Source organism: Ylistrum balloti, unplaced genomic scaffold (assembly GCF_031769215.1).
Source record: "Ylistrum balloti isolate Yb309-2 unplaced genomic scaffold, AGI_CSIRO_Ybal_v1 Utg369614, whole genome shotgun sequence".
NCBI lineage: Eukaryota > Metazoa > Mollusca > Bivalvia > Pectinida > Pectinidae > Ylistrum > Ylistrum balloti.
In genome coordinates, this window is record NW_026781888.1 from 69,366 (window position 1) to 94,321 (window position 24,956).

At 34.8% G+C, this 24,956-nt stretch overlaps 3 protein-coding genes across 3 annotated transcripts; 2 read left to right on the forward strand and 1 right to left on the reverse strand.

The window, feature by feature from the left end:
* Window positions 1-92: 92 nt before the first annotated feature.
* On the forward strand, window positions 93-16,128 carry LOC132548015 (DNA-directed RNA polymerases I, II, and III subunit RPABC3-like). The gene is made up of 4 exons (XM_060211830.1): window positions 93-332; window positions 2,708-2,791; window positions 5,380-5,554; window positions 15,579-16,128. The coding sequence occupies exons 1-4, from the start codon at window positions 260-262 to the stop codon at window positions 15,694-15,696; spliced, it is 450 nt and encodes a 149-aa protein (XP_060067813.1). The 5' UTR covers window positions 93-259; the 3' UTR covers window positions 15,697-16,128.
* A 4,012-nt stretch (window positions 16,129-20,140) lies between these two features.
* On the forward strand, window positions 20,141-20,680 carry LOC132547754 (uncharacterized). Its single transcript, XM_060211559.1, has one exon. The coding sequence runs from the start codon at window positions 20,141-20,143 to the stop codon at window positions 20,678-20,680; it is 540 nt and encodes a 179-aa protein (XP_060067542.1).
* A 28-nt stretch (window positions 20,681-20,708) lies between these two features.
* Window positions 20,709-21,614, reverse strand: LOC132547764 (uncharacterized). The gene has a single exon (XM_060211569.1). The coding sequence runs from the start codon at window positions 21,612-21,614 to the stop codon at window positions 20,709-20,711; it is 906 nt and encodes a 301-aa protein (XP_060067552.1).
* Window positions 21,615-24,956: the final 3,342 nt, after the last annotated feature.

Consider the following 24,956-nt stretch of genomic DNA (forward strand, 5'->3'; position numbering starts at 1 on the left):
TTACTCCCCCTTTATGTACTCTCTCACCGTGAAACCAAGACTAGTCTGCATGAAATCATTTCCTGTTGAGGAAGACTTTGTTGTCAATAAAGAGTTCCTTGTTATATTTGTGAATTTGGGTCGATTTCACGGCTTTTAATAAATCTTCATCTATTTAGGATACATCTAGTAATATTTCCTGATATAATCCCGACATACTTAATAGTATATATCCTGTTAGTGATAAAAGCTTGGGAGGTCACGCCGGATTTGAAGAAAAATGGCGGGTGTGTTATTCGAAGATATATTCGATGTGAAAGATATTGATCCTGACGGGAAGAAATTTGACAGAGGTAAGTTGAAGTAATTTAAGCTTATCCAGTATTTTAGACGGTGTTTCAATACACGTAAGTTCAATTTAGATTTAATTAATTGCCAGTTAATGAACCTAATACCCCTTGAAGCGGCGAGCATGTGTCTGCTTGATCAGCACAACGTCAAACAGTGCATGCTGTTGTCTTATATTCATCAAGATCTTAAGTTAACGTTATCTTGTCGAAAGAATTTGAATACACAGTAGTTTTAGAATTAAAAAAATGCTTGTAAACGATCGATATAGTTTTACACTGTTGAATGAGTACCCGGTACTTTTTGAACTTGTCAAAACTTGTCATACTGAAGTAGTCTGATTGGTCCCGGACTTCAAAAGTCCTACAAAACCCCCCGTGGATCTTGACGATTCTGACAGACCAAGGCGTAACACGGACCGAGTCGTACATCTAGGCAAAACAAGAGTGCCGACATATCAAGATTTTTTAACAGCCGAAAACATGGCAGATTCGAGAAAGGCGACTTCAGAAATGCATGCAAAGATAAAAATATTCGGAAGACAAGAACTAATACCGAGTGTGGACTGATGATGGGTTACGGAGAATGAAAGCTACAGAAAAATGCCTGGTAAATCATGTGTGAGCCTGTCTTGTCACTAAATGTTATCAAACCACTGATAATTTTGCTTAAACAGTGATTAGGCAGTGTCACTTTTCTTGATATGTTTGAAATAATTATCAACTGTTAAATTTGTTACTTGAATTTGAATTATTATATAAATATCTTTAATGTCTTCTTGGTGTATGTTGTTAAACACCATTTATGTATTAAACAGCAGGCTGGGACATGCCATGGAATGGAATCCATGATCACCATTGATTAAACAGTCATTTTTTAAAACAAAGATAATTGAAGTCAGCTAAAGTAGATTTAATTATCTCTTTATGTAACTCCCTTAAGTTATTTTTGCTCTTTATAAGAAAGTTGGTAACATTTGGTGACAGTGCAAATTTCACATGTTGGATCTTGCAGCATGGGTTGCCTAGGTATGGAATACACATACAAACCAGGTACCAACTGGTCTTTGAGATAAAGTTTATTCCCTACTCTGTCAAACCATATTTCTTTGATTTTAGCTTGCTAATTTAGTGGAGGCAATACTTACACCATATTGTATTTTTTTCCCAGGTTGATTTCTTTTAATACTCTTTCATGAGAAATTGTATTTTTTTTTTCAACTGACTCTACAAAGTAGCTGACGTCAGATTGCTGCAGAGTTATTTTTGTCTAACCATTTGTTAATAGAAATTAAGATTTTTTACAGCATTTAGGAAAAAGTATACAAACACTTGCATGTTAATTTATACTGCACAAGATCACTTTTTTTACACACGTTCTAATATAGGTTGATGTAATGTGTCTCAACATTAATCCGCTATAGAATGTCATTTAATACATACTTTAAAACACTTAAGCTTACAGGAAAATGATGTAGATAAAATGTACAGATTTATATCAAGAAATAATATATGATATTTTGGATGTTAGTCAATATTATAGTGTTAATGTCCTTGTCGGAAACCAGAACTATTCATCATCTTTAAAGTTCAAATGCACATGTAGAGGATACAAGAAATACAAGGATTGTGTTTTTCAAAGTGGTGAAAAGGATAAGTTTTACTGCAAAATCGAAAAGAATAGTTGAATAGTTTACAAAGAAACTTTTTTATGCTTTTCATCACTAATACTCAACCAGTCTGTAGTTAAATGATATGAAGATGTGTGAGCTGTGTGATCTAGACTATGACCATGCACCTATATACATGTATACACTTCTCTGGAAGGTGTGACATGATCAGTGTAAATAGACTTATCTAGGTAATATAAATCTTAACACGACTGGCCAAAGAGTAAGTCTGTTATTGGTGGTATGTGGATGAACTTTGACCTATAGATGTGCTTGATTTAGGACTTGATTAGCAGATTTTAGCCTTCTGTGACCAAGTGTCTGCAGATCTCCCTAATAGCAAATAAACCTATTTGTCATAAGTATATATAACAAAAGCTTAAACACTTTAAATGGTTTTGGTGCAACTCTGAATCTATGTTGGTGTATTTTGTACCAGTCATTTGTTTTGTTGACTTCACATTACAGTTTTCTCTCTCCAATTGTCATTCTTTGTAGCAGTACTCAAAGGTGAAATTTCGCTTTTGTTAAAAGTTGCTAACAGACCATAGTTTCAAGAGTGAATGCTTTTAATTAGGGGGGATTTTTCAAGTTCACAAACACAACCCTTGAACAAGATGTTTGTTGAAATGATTTTCACATGTTTCATCTGCATACAACTCTGATGTACATTTTATACTAACTTGTGTATATTTTTTTTTGTTTTTGTAGTTTCCAGGCTATTCTGTGAGTCAGAGTCATTTAAGATGGACCTGATCCTAGATGTTAATACGCAGCACTACCCTGTTGATCTAGGTATGCATTTAACCACAACATTATTATAAATCTTCTGACAGCAGCTTTTTATACACATTTTATGTGCATTCTGACATGGAAATGTCAAAAACTATGAATTAGTTCATTACAAGAAAAAGTATGGTAACTATGTGTACAGTAAAAACTTATCATAAACAGTTACCCTGCATAATTTTTAAAATGATTCATATACCAATAGATTTTTAGCTTAGATTATACATGCATGAGAAATATAGAAATAAAAAAGAACAAAATATTATTGTTTCTGTTAACACAGGATCAGATTTGATTTAATGTTGTTGATCATGAATGTTGTTAAGATTTAATTTAACAGATGATCTGTAAAATAAGAATCTAATGTCATTTCTTAAAATCACCAATTTGAATAATCTTAATTCTTATCTAAGAATATTAAGACAGACAGAATATCTTGTAAATCAATTATTGCTTAAGTTCAGTGGTCTCTGTTAGTGAGGAAGATGGCATTCAGATATCAACAGGTATTGGTACGAATGTTGAAATTTTTCCTCTCAGATAATATTTGGTTCAATCACACATTAACTTGGTCATGGTGTAAATCTAGATTTAAACAACTCATTGTTGAGCTGCTCAGAAATACGTTTCAGGATATATTAGCTATTGAAGAACACACTGCACATAACAAAGGCCCATCCATTTTATCTAATATCAGATCTTAATTTGAATCATTATTGATAAGGTTCAACAGATATCTTTTGTCCTTCTAGATCACTGCATGTGGTAACTTAAAACAATGCAGAACATTAAAATGATTTAAAACAAAAGACTCATGTAGCTATGTTCTCATCGTATAATGTAATATATAGGTACATATACTTGTGATCCATGGCTAGATTGACAGACACAGGGCTATTGTTAGGAGGTTCCAAGTGTCCATTTAAAGATACCATGGTGACTGCTTAATCAGCCACAAACCTTTTCTTGTGAAGTTTTAGCCAACCGAATGGTAGGAAACAATGATAAGGTTATTCTAACTTGTTCTAATGGTACATAGTTGAAGTGCATTTTTTCATTGGCAAGATCTATAAATTAAAATCCAGCAAATTTTGAAGAAAAATTTGTCTCAACTTGTCGAAAGATTGTACATTGGTAAAGAAACAATGACTTTGCAAAGTAATTGAACACTGGTATATATACACGTGTGTATGAAGTGCATACTCAGTATACACAGCCTTTTAAATTCCAATAGAAAAACTACACGTTTTCAATAGAATTATATGTCTATACTTGTCTTGGGCTGGGCAGTTAGTATACAGTTATGTCCTATTACAATACTATGAGGTCGTTGCCGAGTTTGTATGGACATGAATCAAACTTGTAGATCAATATGCAATACTAAAGTCACACTGGCTCCACAGACTCAATACAGACACAAAGATTTCAATGAAAAATTTTCTTTCTTTAATATATTCAATATTGAATCATTCAGCTGGTGCAAAATTGTTTAGTTTGTATTTCATGCATATTATTGGTAAAAGAAAAGAAAACAATAAACTTTACAAATTGAATGTTAACTGTAGCAGCGTGTAGGTTCATGTTACACAATATCAATAATAAAAATGAAAATATAGTTAATTTTACAATACATAACTTTCTTCTAATATCATTTTAAGGTTTGTGATTTGATCTTTGTGATATTTATCACCTTTATATCACATGGCTGTTTCAAATTTGAATTTTTTTCTGTCTTCTGTGGAGTTGATTTGCTCTTATTGATAGATGGAATCTTAAACTTATGTCAGTGTATCGAATGTTTTAACTTCATTCATCATCAGTAATCAGGTGTAGTATAAGAAGTAAATTGATTATCATTTCACCAACACTTATTTGTTACCATGGAAATCAAATTTGATAAGCCTTTAATGATTGAAGCCTTAATTTTAGTTTCAATAATGTTTTCACTTATTTTGAAAGTTTGTGCTTTATCATTAAATTAATTTGACTTCAAAAGCATTTATTTACTAAAAGCACACAAAAATTAAATATGCTTAGCAAGTTTGAATCGTAAGTGTTTTGCCAAACCTATTCATAACTGTATTTTTACTTTCCAAAAACCCATTTTTTTCAGCTCTCAAACAGTCCACTGCTTTTCATCATATACTCATGTATGAAAATGACTTTTATATATATTCAAATTGATCAGTTTTGTCAAAGATTGCCTATAGATAAGCAATGTGCAATGATTCAAATTGTCTAAAAAATGTCATTTTTCATTGGAAACCAGTGGATTGCAATAATCTGTGAACATTTGTGTACATAGTATTATCAGTGGTAACAAGACCCTTCCTTACATGCTTCAAAGCAAATGCACCACACCATGTGTATAGAAAAGATCTGTTCTAACTTGCTCCATGGTAGTGCAAATAAAACACCCACGTTTAAATACCATGGACTTTTCACGGGTATGTGTTATGTACAAATGATTTATCTCTTGAATCAACAATATGGTCACTGAAATTTTAGAATAATTCTACAGTTTTATAATTCGATGCAAAGAAAAACTGGTGACATTTTACCATGAATATTACATTGACCTTACTGTTCTATAGGTGACAAGTTTCGTATGGTGCTGGCGACAACGTTGCGAGAAGACGGATCACCAGACGATGGAGAGTATAATCCTCTGGACACTGGACCATCTCGAGCAGATAGCTTTGAATATGTCATGTATGGCAAAGTATACAGGATTGAGGGAGATGAGACTGGTCCCGATTCCTCACGATTGTAAGTCTGAATTTAAACTACTGTTTTCTTAGCCAGTCATTTTCACTGTATCTGAAGTCAACTCACATGTACAGCTTTTCATGGACTGATCAGCTTAACGTTACACCATGAAACAACAATTAATCACTCAGACAATTTCAAAATGTAAGAAAAAGACATACATGTGAAAACGACATTGATAATAAAATTGTTAGTTTTTTTAATTTTATTTTGATAAAATTACAAGTCCTGATTAATTTTTTCATGGTGAACTGTTAAGTAGATTGCCTGTTTGTAGCTGTGTATATTTATATGTATGATGTGGTATATCATTATCAGTTGAATTTTTCTGGAATTTCTTCATTTTTAATTAATTTTCCAAAATTGTATTGCCTCTGTCCTAAGGTGTTGTGGGAGGTGACAGTATAAAAATGATCCTACCACATCTCACATTTACTTTTAGATAGCTGTGTCCATTACTTACTTGTCAGATTTGATATTTGCAAAGATATAGAAGCTACAAAAACAAGTGTAAAGTACTCCTCACCTAAATTTGTTATTCTAAATTTGAATTTAAACTGCTTATAACAAATTGAAAATGTGTCCAGTGGTGACAATTTGAAGCTGTTTCCAAAATAATTCAAAATAGATTCCTGGCAGAAACATAGATTCTTTATGAAATTTTGGCCCTTTTGTGTTACTTGAAACTGATAAGTTATGGACACTTTTGTTCTAAAAACCCCTCCTCATAACATGTTTAATAATTTATCCTGGTATTAGTTCACACTAATGAGGATGCCCAGTCCTTGTTTCACTGCACAATCAGGATGTTTCATCAGCAAGGAAACTAATCTTTCCCATCAACTTTTCAAATTTTTTAGCAACACAAATTTTACTTTTGACCATAATTTCAAATATTATCAGTCAAAAATAAGTTAAATGAAAACACAATTAAGACCAAGTATATGAAGATTTTATTGAAGTTATGACTGAGATGAGGCTCCTTGTTGGTCCTTACTAGTTTTGTTGTATTAACATAGTTTATATATAATTTGCATGCAACTTTATTGAATGTCAGTTACATGACCTGAATGAAACGTGTCAAGTATTTCAAATTGTTTCTGCTTCTGTTGGTGTTCTTGTCGTATTGTAGAATATTTTTTAATGCATGAACCACAAGTTTATATTACTAAATCTTTATCCTGTTTATATTTTTAAGTTTAAAAAAAAACTAAGGTAAATAAACATTTATATATCATGACATCATATGACTTGTATAGGATAGTGTTTCATAATGGTGCATTTAGTTGGGGGTAAGCTATTTTTTTATATTAATTATATTATGTTACACAGAAATGAAATGAAAGAAATTAAAATTGTTAAGCAGAGATACATCATTCAAACCTTTAACTCTGGAAATGAAAAATGATCCTGGTAGATTTTGAACTTTGATATATGAGTGATCACATGATGTGTGCTATCGCAGTCAAGAAAGTTATCACACGAATGTCCTTCTCTGATAAAGCAAGTAGATATCATATAAACATGACAAGACAAAAAAATTGTTGACTGAAAAATGTTTGATTATATTTTTGAGTACAAACATCCATACCTAACATTACTGCTCATGTAAGATATGGAAGAATATTGATATTTTTAATTATCTTAAAATTAAAACAATCACCCAACCAGTTATTACGTTGTATATAAAATATTTCATTTAACAAGCAAAAAAATTGTAAATCTATATTAGTGCGGATTTCTCTAGAGTAAGGGTTATGTGTGAATCTAGATCATGGATATCTACATAATGTGTGCTTAGGTCGTATTACCGGAACATACAGCAGTTATATATAGTTTACAAGTAGGCATACTTAGCATTCTTACATCACGTCTATTTTGAGAGTGAGAGAGAACTGTAAAGATGCCTCAGTCGTGAGTATTATTTAGACATCATTTTACAACCATTTCGGATCTGCATAAAGTTAATTTTATATCTTACAGTAGAATCAGAAAACATTAACTATGATTTACTGTATATGAAATATTATTTATCTTCGTATTTGATAAATTTGAGAGATACAGATTAATCTATGTAACACAGTATAAGACAGGGAGAGATCTAAAATGCTGTAGTGAATACATCGTCGTCACAAGATATATACACCTACTCCATTGAACACCCTGTTTATAAAGTCATGGCTTTTGATAAATAGAACATTGCGATGCATAAATTTAGTGTATTTATCCGTGAGTTTTTAAACAGATGTCAGATTTTACTTCGGTGTGAATTAACATCAAAATATCACAGAATCAATAATTTTCTGTATCAAAGTCACGTAAACAAAATATAAAACTTGTTTTTATTCTGAATGAAATTGTTTTAAAAAATGAGTAACTGTTTGTACTTGTCATATCTTGGTTTGACCGTGTTAGACACACCATCTAATAATAATCACCAGTCATACACAAAATATCTGCGATTTAGAAGCTGATTCACTACTACCCAACTTTGGTTGTATCAGACATGACAATTCCTCAAGGCACACAAGTACTTAAGTTGTCAGCCTGTTACAGATGTGAAGATATTTCATTTAGTCAGTGTCAGGTAAGGTGAGATTGAGGTCAGCTTTTTATATTGAAAAGTAGCTGTTGTTTCGAGGATATTTCGACCTATACAAAATTAATCACAGTCAGACCTTTTACATACGATTTAAGTTAATAAGTACAAGCTCTTTCATTTGTAGCCAGTCTTAAAATTATGTCTTGTGTACTTAGTTACATGATGAAGGGAGTAAAAAAAATCTCAGAAAAGTCATATTAAAAGGGAATCCATCTGACATACAAAATACAATCATCATCATCATCATTAAGTATATCATTAAACAGGGACACCTTTCAATAAGTTTTTAACAACTATAAATAACATACCTGCGTGACGATTTATCACAAGAGGCCATCATCGTGGATATCTTAAAAGTCCTGTGCGGGAGAAGATACCATTGTGTGCTCGCATGGGTATTAATTCTGTGAACACAGCTGGTGGTATCTTTTCCTTTGCAGTGAATTGCTTCAGCTTCAGGAAGAGGAGGTATGCCAATGAAGATACGTAAATGGAGATGTTGTATACCATTGAGTTTGAACTTCTTTACTAACACATTGACGAGTTTCGACTTTAATGTATAGGAGAAGTAAGCTTAATATTACATAGATATGTAAAACATGAAATACAAGTTAATCAATAGTTTATGCTAAGTTCCAGGAATTAATTCACACTGAAGAGGACATAGCTTTTATCCAATGTTTGCTTTTGTGTGCACTTGAGACAAATTCTTGGCACAGTCTTTTTCTCAATGAAATGTATCGAGGTCCAATCTCTCACGTGTATTTACTTATCAAACATTATGTCATATTGGGTTTATTGTCCAATCAAATCTTCGCTCATAGTGGGGGTGGTGTTTCTTTGTCACCATAGCAGCCCACTGGGAAGTTCAGCAAATAGGTACACTATTGCCTGGGACCTATTTCGATATTAGCGTTTTTGGAGTTCATCTACCACCAAATAACTGTCATAAATGCTTTCCCTATGATTAAGGCTACCTGTCCGTACATGCTTTCCATTTGAAAAGCTTTTACCTTGGACATTTAATAGAACATGTACATATAGTGGTATACCCCAGACGACTTGTGCTTTACAGTAGGGTTAAGGTGGAGGTATTGCAGTCAATCAGGGCACGGGATTCTTCCTGCAAATAGATCTGCCGGTCATTTTCCTAATGTTTGGGATCGTTAGTCATTCGATTGCAAACATAAACAAAAATATTTGCAAACAGGCTAGAGAAAGTAAGATAGATTTCCTCACCTCAGGCACCAATAATTTCTGAAAGAAAATCCTCTTTTCTCTTGATCTAGACCCACACCTCTGATCAATGTTATTTCCAGTTGAAGTAAATAATGGTTAGAATACATGCATTATATCAACATGCTATTTTCAGTTTAAAGTGGAGCCGATGTCACATTTTATACATAATGTCTTGACCAAATATAAAGTACACCAGCATAGAGTGTATATATATTTGGTTATGGCAATTTTCGGCAAACGTGACGAAGAGAAGATGGCTAAAGAAAATTAACACACCTGCGGTTGATTGAATGTTGCTGTTGTTTAGACTTTAGAGTAGTTTCAATAAAATCCCCCTACATGCGAGTTTGGTTTTCATTTGTATGTATGTTGTATTATCTAATTAGTAATTCTAATTCGTTGAAAATGTAGAAAAACCATTTAGAATTTCGATCATCAACATATCCGTTGAACATGTTCTTACGGTCATGTATGTCATTGTTCTCTGCATACATGTATATACACCAGTATTCGCTGGCCATAATTAGGTGTATCAGTGGCTTTATGTCGAGTTTGCCAAGGATCTCTTTCTCTCGGTAAATGCTAGGGTATGCAATATTTCCTCTACATGTTTTAACGCGCATAGCCGTTCACCGGGGTCACCGCCAAATATGACAGGGCGTTATGATCAATTGGGGTGTGTACTCGCGTGGTTACGTGCTGTCTATTAGACTAAGATATCTAGTTTTAACGAAATATCAATAGCAGATTAAAGCCGGAATGTTTATATCGAACTTTCAACATTATTGTTTGGGTTGTACTTAGTAGTTTACTGGCCAATATTAACATTTGTTGAGTTATGACAGTCTGTATGTCAAAATTAGTCAAGTTGCATACACATTGAAAATATCGATAGTCCGTATGTTCATTGCTTCATTAAGTTTCGGAGAATTAGGTTGAAGTGGTTCCAAAAACGCTTTTTGTTTAGACCAAACGTCTTTAAAATTGTCACGGGGATATATCAGAGTAGTTATCCTTACAAAAGCAATATTCGTCGAATATGTCACGCTTCACTAGCTTGTACAGGTAACGGTATAGATTTGTATAGATCTTTCCGTCAGGTACACGGCAAAGTTTGTCGTTAATATAATTACCCATTGTACCCCTGCTAACCTGAATGAACCTGTCCTGGTAATATATGTATGCTTGACATTGTGTATGTATACCTATGTATACACACATCCTGAGCGGGGTATATCTACCTGAAGTCTTTCTGGCGTTGAGATCAGCTACATATATAGACCCGTACTTACCTGGTATCGCGTGGATTTCCAGCAGATGATTCAGCACTCGTCTGCGGGACTGTTTAAGTAGAGGTCCTAGTTTGTACGTTTAGTTGGTATAGGAAACGACCATGGTACAATCTGTGAGAGGTAAACCGAGCCAAAGACTGCTTTTTGATTCAGGAAAGATATTTATCATAATCTTGTCTATTTTATTCATTTAAATACGTTTAATGTGTCCTTATTTTGTACTTTAATTGTTTCTGAGACGATTTGTTTCAATAATATGTTTATGATTGTGACCATTTCTTCATTTATTTCATCATTTTTTGTAAACTTTGTAAATTGTTTATCAATTATGATATGGTTGAAATATTTTTACTTTGTTTTTCTTCATCTTTTAAACAGTGATCTCTATTTATAATTTTCACCTTTGACCTTACATACTTTCTTTCCAATTTTGGAGTCATTACTTTTCTCGTTATATGATTTAGACATTTCGTATAATCTGCCATGTACTGTGTTGTTTTTACTGGTTTAGGTTTTTGTAATCAAATGACACACCACGTAAATGTATATCTAGATGATCTCGTGTAACTGCAACCATTTTGCGTAACCCTCAAACTTCCGCCTTTTGGAAGACAATCGATGCGTATTAATGAACCACGCATCACATATGTTTACGAATAGTTAATCACAAGGTCCAATTCCTATCAATTCATGCGGACAATGTGGAATTGATATCATATTACTTTCATGGCTTCACTGGAATCAAATTGGAAGAAGATTTAATCGAGATGTCTAAACGTGTAAAAACAAACCTAATATTATTCGGGATATTCAGAGTGTTGAATACATATAACGTTGTAAGAATATATTTAGAATTTCTTTGATAAGATATATTTTCACTTTTATCAAATCTGGATGTTGCACATAACATAAGATAAATCAACCCCTGTAATCAGATTTACTCTCTTGTACTTTGAACTGAAATGTTATATTAGTAGTGTCCTTCTGTTTGACTTCACGTTTCACCCATACCTCGGGACAGAATGATAACAAATCTCAGTGACATCATTTGGAGAATTGCCAAAATACCGATATTCTTTTCTTTGTCGTGTTGTGAAGTAAGCTCTGAATATAAAAGGTAAAACCAGTTCGACTTATTAAACGACACAGCATTATGTAACCTATTACACTTCCTCCGTCGAAAACGTTGTTAAAAACAGGAATAAAAATGTTTTGTTACGGTTTGAACAAGGAAATGAACGTGGAATAACAAAGACATGACAAATAGAATATAGAATTCGACAACACTTGTGTGACAATAGTACTACAATGTCGGGGGACGGTCACATTGGTTACCATTATAACTCGCCATTCACAGTAATGTGGACACGATAGTGTAATTTACGTCATCATTATAATGACGGGATTTCCTTTAACTAAATCCATTTTATTCCATGATATTGCTTTAAAATAATTTCTCGAGTAAGTCGTGGATAAGCATGCACATTTTCAACTGCTTTTTATTTCACCTAAAGGATGTATTTTACTTCCCACTATCTGGCTGTACAGGACGGATCATGTGTCTACCTGTAGAACATGAGGTAGCACAGAACGGGATTATTTTTTTTAAAATCAATGCTTGCATGATATCATCAGGAGAAGACATGACTTTGCTAAGCGCGGTAATTATTTGTTTCACCCAATAAGGCAAGGCCACAGGGACTTGCGATGTAACCGTAGTTTAATCCCCAGTGGGAGTAATTCGTCGGCATTGGCGCGACTGTTTCAGTAACCAATTGTTATATATTATGATTTCTTTAAAAATTGAACTAAGGATCTTTAACATTCCTTCAAGTATTAAATGGATTTTCGCTCGTGTGTATTTACTGGTTGTGTAATACAATGTTGGGTCTTTTGTAGTACATTATAATGCAATGACGGGCTTGTTGTAAGTTGAAAGTATTAAAGGTATTTAATAGTTTGTTCATTATGTCTAAGCTTCCTTAAATCCACTTTAGTGTTAGCGTTACAGATCATTGATCTTCGGCCTACGTGCACGTATTTTATTGCCTAGGGTTGTGTCGGTGGCAGGTTGAAGCGTGAAGATATCGGGACATTGTTTTACCGCCCTAGAATGAATGATACCCCATCTGACAAACCGTAGTCCACTTTTTAATCATTTATGTCGAAATCATTGTCACATTCCACATATTCATAAAATCAGTTGTCTCGATCATTTTAACTCTTTTCATTAATTGAATAACCCGTATTTAAGTTCAAGCTAGTAATTAAAACTCAGACACAAAATATTCTTGTACTAATTTTCAAACATTTGTAAGAATACACTCGTTGCATACATTGTTAAAAAGGTATTATTTAAGGAATAAATGGGTGTTTTTTCGTTACAATACATTTCATTTCATTGTTTTGACTTAACTGTAGAATGGCTTATCTGAACAAGCTGTGTTTTATGAATAATTTTATTTTTGTTCGTGACAGATTATTTTGATGTAAACTGCCTGTTTTGAGTATTGCATGACATCATTGTTGCTAGTAATGTGTGCAGTTTTATTGTGTTACTGTATTAACATGTAGTGTTATTATATAATATGTATCAGTCTGCATTACATAATATAGCACCACATATGTATCTTTATTGTAATACGTAGCGATAAGTATTGTTTCCAATAACATCGTATTCTCTCACATACAAAGTTGAACTCAACATTGGAGTGAACGATACTTATCATTGGAAATGCTACTTTGTTGACTTTGATATACTCTCCTAACTAGCATGCTGACTAACACTGTATGTGGTCTATCTATGAAGGTAAATTAAAACGAACTGTTACATTATAGCTCATGTGGACCGAACGGTTGAAATTTCAAAATTTTATGAAATGAAATTACTAGTATCTTTTATATACAAACGCCTCGTAAGTACGAGAACATCAAAAATTCACTGTGCCTTTTCTCAGAGATCTAACCGTTCATATACATTTGCTATAAAAAATGTGAATGTCTATGCAAATTAGCTGCATGCGTGTACAATGTATTATCTGACAATTTTGGCATTATTTATTGACGAATTCCGATAATATCCTAAAATTATAATGTCCAACATAACGGACTCCTATAACATTGGAATGTACGTACTTCAAACTTTACGTATGTCAATAACGATATTGAGAGAAGAGGCCAGTTAATCACCTTGTGCCAAAATTGTAAATGAGAGAGGAGGTCAAGTTATTATTCTAAAATTAATAATGTATGAATTAGCTTTCATTTCAAATTCTGCACACCATTTTCTCGCACCTGTCGCATTCATTATTGATCGATCCTTAGTAATACAATATTTAAATATTCAAAACAATAATCTACCTTTTGATGTAATTGTGAATGAAGACAACAAAGTCGGGCACGGAGAGTTTAGTAGTACGTAGAATCTGTGTACAATCACTACCAGCTGTGCATTCTACAATCTAAATAGTAACTGTAAATGCATAATCTGGTATGTGATTGGACCAGGCCAGTCACCTGACCTCTGTCGTCACGTGGATACCACGCACTCTCACCTTCACTTGTGACCTGTGACCTCTGACCCACCTGTTAACAGTGCATGATGGGTAATTAACAACTGCTGGACTCTAATTCTATTTAGTTGCATGTTTTACCCATATTTCGTAATGTAATTGTAATACTTCGGTCAATAACAGTATTCTTCCTGGGACGAAATTTCATATCGACAACCTCAGAAAGATATTGTATTGATTGATAGACTTTGTATACACGTAACTAACCTCTGTACAGTCTTGTTTTTTGTAACTTGTTTAACTATGTGTATGTATTTAAAAACGTTGTCGTATAGTAATTTAATATTTTCTGCTATGCAAGTCAATAAATCTACATGGCTAGATATTTACGTTTTAAGCAGTTGGATATTTTTTTATTTGAATGATCATATTTGAAGTTTTATAAACTCATCCATCCATCCATCCATCCATCCATTAACTATCAACCAGCTTCCATTCGACCATCCATCCAGGCATTCAGGTTATCTTTTATTTCTATTGGTCAGTATTCTGCCAATCATCAAATCTCATACAAATTTCCTTGGATGTTTTTCTTCCAAAGATACTGATTGGTGTGTTTTTGTGGCAGTGTGGTTAGCTGGTTGTCATGGTAACAATGGAACAACCACTATTTGCACTCCCGTGAAACCATACTCTAATTCGGCCAATTTCGGTCATTATTATGCAAACTTTCTCATTAACTTTTATTCATATCTGGTCATAATAGTCAGTCAAACAAAATGGATGTATGGATGACGTCGATGGATGTGTAAGGAAAAATTTGATAATTTTGTTATTTTATGACACATCTCTCTAAATCATTCATACATTCATGTCATCATTCTTAAGTCATTATCAGGAAAATTAAGTTGGTATTGATCATCTCATGTCGTTTTATCATCAGACATTTTCATCAAGTCAAAGATTTCAATCAAAATAGTGTGATTTCAAATATAAATAACAGGACAGATCATTAACAATCATTAGAAAATGACAAAAGTCAGTTTTTGTCGTCATTCATTATATCTCGTCATAATTAACACAAGTTTAAATCACGAAGTCAAATAATTCCATTTCATAAACTTGCTCTTTGTTCGAGACATCAGCCCCAAATAGCACATTCCATATCTCGTGCCTCTTTCCTATATGAACTCTTAAGTCTTCTCAACATTGATGTGAAAATCAACACTATCAATATGAATGGTCTAAGTAAGGAAGATATTTTTGATAGGATATGCTGTCATTGATGTGGTATGCGTGTGAGTGGCATAGCCGTAATTGCAGATTGAAAATGGTTCTTGAGAAATGGCTTCTGATAACAGTATTTTTGTTCTTTGCAGAGCTGCTTACGTGTCGTACGGTGGACTACTGATGAGACTGCAAGGGGACGCAAACAATTTACACGGGTTTGAAGTGGATTCTCATGTGTACCTGTTAGTGAAGAAGTTGGCTTTTTAAATAGTGTGACTGTGCTACAAGTGTAAATGTGAGAGTTGAGGAATGAAAGGCAATCATGGCTACTTTAATAGTTGATAAATTAGTCACACAATCTTAGGTTTGTAACCACTTGATTAACACATTTTATGAACCGTTGCTTACAAGTGATCATCTGTATAAGGCCTGTGTGCTTTACCGACAGATTAATGATGCTATTTTCATATGTAGACCTTGACATATAAGATATTTTTGGAAAAGATGTGTCTGAAAAGTGAATAAAGAAAGAGTTAATGTAGATCGAGAATAATTTGATGTTAATCGAGAATTACTTAAAGTAGATTGAGATAGTTTTTGAATGACTGAGCAGAGTAAATGGGTGTGTAATATTACCATACCACCATTCCAAATGTGTTCATGTTTTGTGAGAATTCATTTTTTAAATAAAAGTTTTTAAAAAAAATGTGTCAATTTGTAATTATCTCATGATTTTTTTTTGGGTATTTCTGCAGGCCTCTTTTGTTCCAAGAGGTGATGTAATCAGATGTTACACTGAGGTACATATAAAGAAGTCTAACCATTTGCTGGTTTCCTCAATAGTGAAAATATCCACTAATCTGAAATGTGAAGTAAAAAGTTAAAGTGAAAGTAAATGAAGAGCTGATCGGTCATTGAATAATTTAGAAAATCCACATGGGTATGGAAATTCTGGGAATTTTTTTCAAGATATTTGACGAATGCCAAGTTTAGTATTGAAGAATTACATATAAATAAGACTAAAACTATTTGCTAGTATCCCCAATAGTGTAAATATCCACTAATTTGAAATGTGAAGTAAAAAGTTAAAGTGAAAGTGAAAGTAAATGAAGAGCTCGTCGGTCATTGAATAATTTAGAAAATCCACATGGGTATGGAAATTCTGGGAATTTTTTTCAAGATATTTGACGAATGCCAAGTTTAATATCCAGGAATTGTATCAGAAATCGATATCGCTTTGGGTAATTGTTTGATAATCGTTATTACATTTGAAGAAATTTCGTTATCCAGGTAAGATTATTTTTAAAAAAAAACAATTTCATTAACATGCCGAGAAATCGAAAGTCTGCTTTATTGATACAAAATTAATCACCGTTTGTTTAGATAGCTGATCGAATTCAACAAAGACTTTAATGTTTTAACTCTATAAATAACCACCATAAGTTTAATTCGTACCAGTCGCACGGAGTGCAGTAGTATCATGGTGAGCTTTTAACACACTATAAAATGGCTTACATCTGAGAGATGTCCAGCCTATTAGGTTTACGAGGCGCATTTGAATGGATCGTTAACATGCTCTAATAACGTAAAAAAACTAGGCTTTTTAAATCAAAATATCACAATGCTGATTTTTCTATAGAAATATATATGTTCAATTAGAAATAGTTTAATCGTCCTCTGGTTTTAATCACCGTGTCATACAGAAGTCTCCAAAATAGTTCAGTATCGTCTCTTTCTTTTATAATAAACAATGTTTAATTACTTTGGTTTGAGTTTAAATTCAATGAGATTATCAATGCATTACTCCTTTTTGTCACTTTAAAGCGACACGTCCAATTAGAATTATCATTATAGTATCAGATTAAAAAGATATTGGAAATGAGAACATTTGGAGTTATCAAAGGACTTTAAAAAGAGACAAGTGAGCAGTGGTTTTCAATCACAACTTAGAACTGTTTAAAACAGTTATGAATCAAACTGCATCACACAGCTATATCGTGGTCCTAGGACTCCCTGGTAACACTAGGGGAGGGGGAGGAGGTCTAAGACACGAATTCGAGGAGGAGGAGGATAAGGAAAACAAAAGGGCTAACGTATTTTACCATTTCAACGATGTAATTAATTGACAATAAAAATAAAAAAGAGGATTTCATGACATGCTGTATTAGTTTATCGTTATCATTTTATTATTCTTAGACAAAAGCGAGATAAAAGAAAAACGTGTGTGGGGAAAAATACATCGCCAAGATAAGTCAGAACATGACAGGATTATCACATTGTGGCGGGAACGTGCACACCTTGTAAATATTACTCTATCTTTCAATGAATACAGAAATCAGCCATTAGAAATATACATGTATGTCAAGCAGTTTTATTACTCGTCATTTCATCGGACAACCACCACAAATATCTTGTTCAAGTATAACGTATATCTCTCGAATAAAATTGCAAATTGCGAGGACCGGACCTCAAAATCCAAAACTTCAGAGTTCACAATCAAACTGGTCTAGTGAGTTGAATCATGGCCTATTTTGAATAAATGTGACGGGCCTTAATAGAAAGGCAATACTGATGTATTGTAGAATAATACGGTCGGAATTTAAAATGGAAAACCCTGAAAATAATATTTTTGATATTTCCCAGAATGGCGGACTTACTGGGTGATTGCAAAGTTCTTTTCAATCAATTTATTTTGAACTCCTTGTAATTTTCACTATGAAAAAAACTTTATTGTGCGTTCATCGATGGTAGAAAGACTGTGTAATGAGTCGGGAAAAATTGAAAAGTAGCATCGTAGGAAAAATGATAGTGCCAAAACTTAAGTGGTTTTGGCATATTAAAATAAGCTTTAGAACAATTGTATTTAAGTCTGCCTCGAACCCCCGGAATAGTGCAATAAGTATATAGGACAGGATTACAGAACTGCCACATTTTGTTATGATTTGACAAGTTCGAAAATACAAATGAATGTTGAAATAAATGTAGTATAAATAGCTTTTTTGTTCTAATTCCATGCACATTTTATATGCATGGCATGAAATATAACTGAAAACAACCTACAAAGTTTTTTTTTGTTTTTTTTTTTGTGAATTTTCCTTACTCCGAGTAATAACGATATAATCACCGTTGTATAATGCCTGCCAAATCTATATTGACCAAACACTATTTTGGCTGTTTTACTGAATGCCGCTTAAAATTGTACATTAATCTTTACAATAACACAAAGTTCCAGACCAAAGTACAAAATGAACGCTTACATAATGAATAAGAATTGTATCTATTCCTTTGATCGAGGTATTCCGTATTGTGCCATGTTAATCAAAGCGAAATAAACACCGCTGATTCGTCAATCTTGGATCCGATCATATTTCAACCTCTGCGAGGTTGAATGCATTTGGTTCTCTGTCGACAGCGACGTGGGATTATGTTTGGGGTTATTGTTTAAAACAATATGTTGTCCGTATCCAACATGATTATGTAGTAATGTCCTAACATTGTCTTTTTTGTTACTGAAAACACAACTGATATCATGATATTTTCGCCGCATGTTCCTACAACTAAAATTCTGAACTTTTTTCCAATCATGCTTGTTAACTTCTTCAGACTTATTAAAACTGTGATCTGATAATGAAATTCGATATACCTGTATCTGGATCATCGATTATCGATCCTATCACAAATTGGAATCGATTAGATCAAATTTAGATTATATTGTATAACATTAATGATCGGAAATGGAACAAAACCTTACTGCGCCCATTACATCATAACGTGTTTTAGACTCTAATTCTAAACTACGTGTTTTCTCACTCCATCATACTTTTAAAATTTCTTTCAATTAATTTATTGACAGTCCTTTAAACAATCGTTAACTATAAATAATATTAGTCTTTTTTATCCTATCATCCTATCGTTTGATTTCTCAGCATAAATTATTGTTTTACAAATATGAATAGATATGTTTGCCGTTCCTAAAAAAAGCCCAAGTTTTGTATTTTTCCTTCCTTAGGTCTATGTTTGGAGAATTATACTCTGTATCTGGCAGTCTACAATTGTCCTTACAGAAAACATGCTTGTTTTTGCATCACACAACCACAGTTTTGTCTCCTGTTTTTCTTTTCTTTTCTATGGCTCAATGGGTTTCGCATCGTCTTCGGATTCTAGGTTTTCTTGGTGCATTGACGCCGTGGTATGTTTTATCACGATGCATTGACGCCGTGGTATGTTTTATCACGATGCATTGACGCCGTGGTATGTTTTATCACGATGAATCGATGTTATGGTACAGAGGTTTGCAAGATATTCAAGCATGTTATATTTTTTCCTTTACTGTGTCATTCAAATACCTTTATATTGCCTTAAGTTGTCAAAAACATTAACACAGACTTTTAACTTTAATCTTCATAAAAACGTACATTATGATTGTACGTAAATGAATAATGTGTTGATATAGTGACAAGTATCGTGCCAAGTGTTTTGATAAAGACTGTGTAACATTAACCAAACTGAGTCATTTATTTATGTACAGTACAACGCGACCAAAATATGTTCCTGATAAAACCTAGAAAAAAATACATTTTATTAAGTTATTTTTTATTGTGTCAATGCATAACGGTAAATAACTGTTCTTATCAGACGTCATCTATATACAGGTGAGGAAAAGGAGAGACGGTGGATTGACTAGTGGTAGTAGGGATATGAAGGGGTGTCGATGGTGGAAGGTGGAGGGGGTGTCGCTGGTGGAAGGTGGAGGGGGTGTCGCTGTTGGAAGGTGGAGGGGTGTCGCTGTTGGAATGTGGAGGGGGTGTCGCTGGTGGAAGGTGGAGGGGGTGTCGGTGGTGGAAGGAAGGATCTAAAGGGGTGTCGATGGTGGAAGGAAGGATGTGGAGTGGGTGTCGCTGGTGGAAGGAAGGATGTGGAGGGGTGTCGATGGTGGAAGGAAGGATCTGAAGGGGTGTCGATGGTGGAAGGAAGGATGTTGAGTGGGTGTCGCTTGTGGAAGGTGGAATGTGGAGGGGGTGTCGCTAGTGGAAGGTGGAATGTGGAGTGGGTGTCGCTGGTGGAAGGAAGGATGTGGAGTGGGTGTCGCTGTTGGAAGGTGGAATGTGGAGGGGGTGTCGCTGGTGGAAGGTGGAATGTGGAGTGGGTGTCGCTGGTGGAAGGAAGGATGTGGAGTGGTATCGCTAGTGGAAGGTGGAATGTGGAGGGGGTGTCGCTAGTGGAAGGTGGAATGTGGAGTAGGTGTCGCTAGTGGAAGGTGGAATGTGGAGTGGGTGTCGCTACTGGAAGTTGGAAGGGGCTGTCGCTGGTGGGATGTTGAGGGGGTGTCGCTGGTGGGATGTGGAGGGGGTGTCGCTGGTGGGAGGTGGAAGGGTGTCGTTGATGGGAGGTGGAGAGTGTATCGCTGATGGAGGGTGGAGGGGTTGTCGCTGGTGGAAGGCTGGATGTGGAGGGGTGTCGCCACTGGAAGGTGCGATGTGGAGGTGGTGTCGCTGGTGAAAGATGGGATGTGGAGGTGGTGTCGCTGGTGAAAGATGAGATGTGGAGGGGTGTCGTTGCTGGAAGGTGGAATATGGAGGGGGTGTCGCTCCGGAAGGTGGAGGGGTTGTTGCTGGTGGAAGTCTGGATGTGGAGGGGTGTCGCCACTGGAAGGTGCGATGTGGAGGTGGTGTCGCTGGTGAAAGATGGGATGGGGAGGTGGTGTCGCTGGTGAAAGATGAGATGTGGAGGGGTGTCGCTGCTGGAAGTGGGATATGGAGGGGGTGTCGCTGGTGGAAGGTGGGATATGGAGGGGGTGTCGCTGGTGAAAGATGAGATGTGGAGGGGTGTCGCTGCTGGAAGTGGGATATGGAGGGGGTGTCGCTGGTGGAAGGTGGGATATGGAGGGGGTGTCGCTGATGGGATGTGGAGAGGGTGTCGCTGGTGGAAGGTGGGATATGGAGGGGGTGTCGCTGGTGAAAGATGAGATGTGGAGGGGTGTCGCTACTGGAAAGTGGAGGGGGTGTCGCTGGTGGAAGGTGGGATATGGAGGGGGTGTCGCTGGTGGAAGGTGGGATGTGGAGGGGGTGTCGCTGGTGGAAGGTGGGATATGGAGGGGGTGTCTCGATATATAGATGATAATTTTGTCTCTGTACCGTAAGAAAGTTTAATTCTATATGCCGAGGACGAAGTAAAAAAAGAATCATTTTCATTTCCAATTCTAACGTCGCCTGCAGTTCACTAATCGTAATTAGTTCATATATATATATATATAACTTTATATCGCCATACAATTTTAATCACACGTATAATCTCTTTAAATGTACAGATGCAGAGGGTATTTAAGTCTGATTGTTCAGTAACACACACTTCATTTACAATCACCACGGACCGCGGCATGTTAAAACAGGTCAGCTTCCAAACAATGACTATTTTAACTTGGAGTTATTTACAATTACATAGACCAACATTCACACACCAAACACCTGGAATCAAAACAGGACTCCCGAATGTTCTCATTCTGATATTAATTGATAAGTTACCAACTTCTATGCAAAATATTTCAGTAACCTATTAAAAAAACAAAATGGGAGAATTAATCTGATATATAATCAAACTATTTGATAATCACCTTCATGAAGGTGTGAATGCCAGGCGTTCAACCATTGCATTTTTCTTGCTATGGCATGTATAGTTCCTGTAAATGACCTTGACAGCATGATAGGACACAACACTGCGTCAGTGCGCAGTATATTTAACGTCAAACACGTGTCATTCATAGCTGATATAAATTACCTTTTAAATATGATAAGACACAACACCGCGTCAGCGCTCAGTATGTTTAACGTCAAACAAGTGTCATTCATAGGTGATATAAATGACCTTGTCAATATAATAATACACAGCACCGCGTCAGCGCTCGATATGTTTAACGTCAAACACGTGTCATTCATAGCTGATATAAATTACCTTTTAAATATGATAAAGACACAACACCGCGTCAGCGCGCAGTATGTTTAACGTCAAACACGTGTCATTTATAGTTGATGTAAATTACTTTGTCAGTATAACAATACACAACACCGCGTCAGTGCGCAATATGCTGAACGTCAAACACGTGTCATTTATAGCTCATATAAATGACCTTGTCAATATAAGACTCAGCACCGCGTCAGCGCTCAGTATGTTTAACGTCAAACACGTGTCATTCATAGCTCATATAAATTACCTTGTCAATATAATAATACAAAGCACCGCGTCAGCGCTCTGTTTAACGTCAAACACGTGACATTCATAGCTTATATAAATTACCTTGTAAATATGATAAGACACAGCACCGCGTCAGCGCGCAGTATGTCTGATATAAATTACCTAGTCAGTATGATAAGACAGAACACCGCGTCAGCGCGCAGTATGTTTAACATCAAACACGTGTCATTTATAGTTGATGTAAATGACCTTGTCAATATAAGACTCAGCACCGCTTCAGCGCGCTGTATGTTTAACGTCAAATATGTGTCATTTAAGTAAATATGAATACAAATCAAAATTCGTAGTTTATATCAAATTCATACGTGTATTATTGTCACCGTCCCCATGTTTACAAGTATGACGTCATAATAACCATGTCCGTTTTTCATGCCCTTATCTAAAGACTAAATGTTTACAGATGCCATGATAGTAATAAGTGATACTTAATTCTGTCGTTATTACACAACGTGTAATAACAGTGCAGCACACAGAGGGCTGGAGTTAATGCTAGTACCAGAACTATAGATCGGCAATCGTTTTGTCGTCGTAAGCATTTTTAATGGTCGTCTTACGTGTGCAAACAGGAATCATTGATTTAAATCATAAAACGTTAAATTAATCTCCGATACCCACCAAACTTTAGCCTTTATTTTGTCAATATCGACACGGGCTATTGATTATAACAAAGGGATTTGATATTGATAAAAATACACATGAAATGCTGTTCTGGTATATTCTGACTAAAACAATAGGCATGCCATTTGTTCTCGTCTGTCTATGTCATTAAAATGGTGTAGATCTAGGACTGTGAGATATTAAATGACTTTTTGTATCGGTTGTGGTCTACTTCAAGGTCAAAATCCGATCAGCATGGACTGCAGGAGGGGCAAAGCATTCTTCCAACCCTTTGTTAAATACTGATCTCTATTTCATGAATTTGAAGAGCCAAGTGAAAAATCAAAGTCAAAATAATAAAGAAATGACAAGATCAGAAAGGAATATATGTTTTACAGTAACGAATAAAGACAAATTAATGTCTTGTCATAGACAACCACATGTTTAAAGTCACAAATACCACTATTAGACCATCATCCCTAGCCCCTTTCCTTTTTCACCGACGACTTTAGCCAACAATTTCTCCTGAAACATAATTCTTCTCAGTTTTCAGTTTTGCTGCAGTAAGTAAGACGTCTGTCCTGCACTCCTTTTTTTGCAATACAACGAACTTGTCACTACCTTAACCACATGGCTGTACCACAGGAATCAGACGTCCTACATAGTAGATTCCTGTTAATCTTGTAGTACAATTATAGCAATATATTACGTACACAACGTCAGATTCGTGCTGACGTACTGAAATAGCACGTGTCTTTATTTTCTAGAAATTAATATCACGGCCAAACATTATTAAAACATGTTTTATTCAATTTTTGTGAACGAATTTGAATTCTGTCTCCAAATAGTAGCTAAGCTTAATAATCTTTTAAAATTTTTTTGATAAGCATGTGTGTGAGACTCGTTTCAGTGTACAAAATGTTAATGACTTTTAAACCAATTGACCATGAAGGTCAACTCGGCATTATACAGCTAATGTCGTGAACACCACAAATCAAACTTAGGCAGCTCCTGTTTGCGCGAGTGAACCTAAATGGAATGTTGCCAACTGGCCAGTAGCAGTCCAGCTGTGGAGAAGAACCCGACAGAGGGATTTGGGGAATCGAATATTTAATACCGAGTCAATACATACATTGTGGTATTGTTCTCTAACAAATATTTCATTTAATTAAGAACTATTGTGTAAAACAGTGAACTGGAAAATTAAAACTACAGATAAGAACACAGTTGAATTGTGCTAGATATAATAGCCATGCAAAACTTTAAAAGTCTTGTTACAAGTCTAAATCATACTTCGTGATTCTGTTGCAGATCATATGACTTCATAAATGCAAAGTCTAGAAGTCAAATAAACAGACAATGTCAGTACCCTTTTAGATTTATAATCTGTAGACTTTAAAAACGGTAATATCCAGAGAAATCAAAGAAAATATAGAAAAATTATACAAGAATTGTATGAAAATACCAACATTTTTTTAACATAGTATAATATGAAGTTATTAACAAATTTTAAATAGGCAGGTCTATACAAATAGCATCCATGCTTTCTGTTCTATATCCTTCGATAATTTTATATGAAATATTTATCGTTTCTGTTGTAACTATAATGTATGTGGATGGTGTTTTACACATTCAACTATCCAGTAAGCTTCATATAATATATGTCACCTTAATGTCACCTT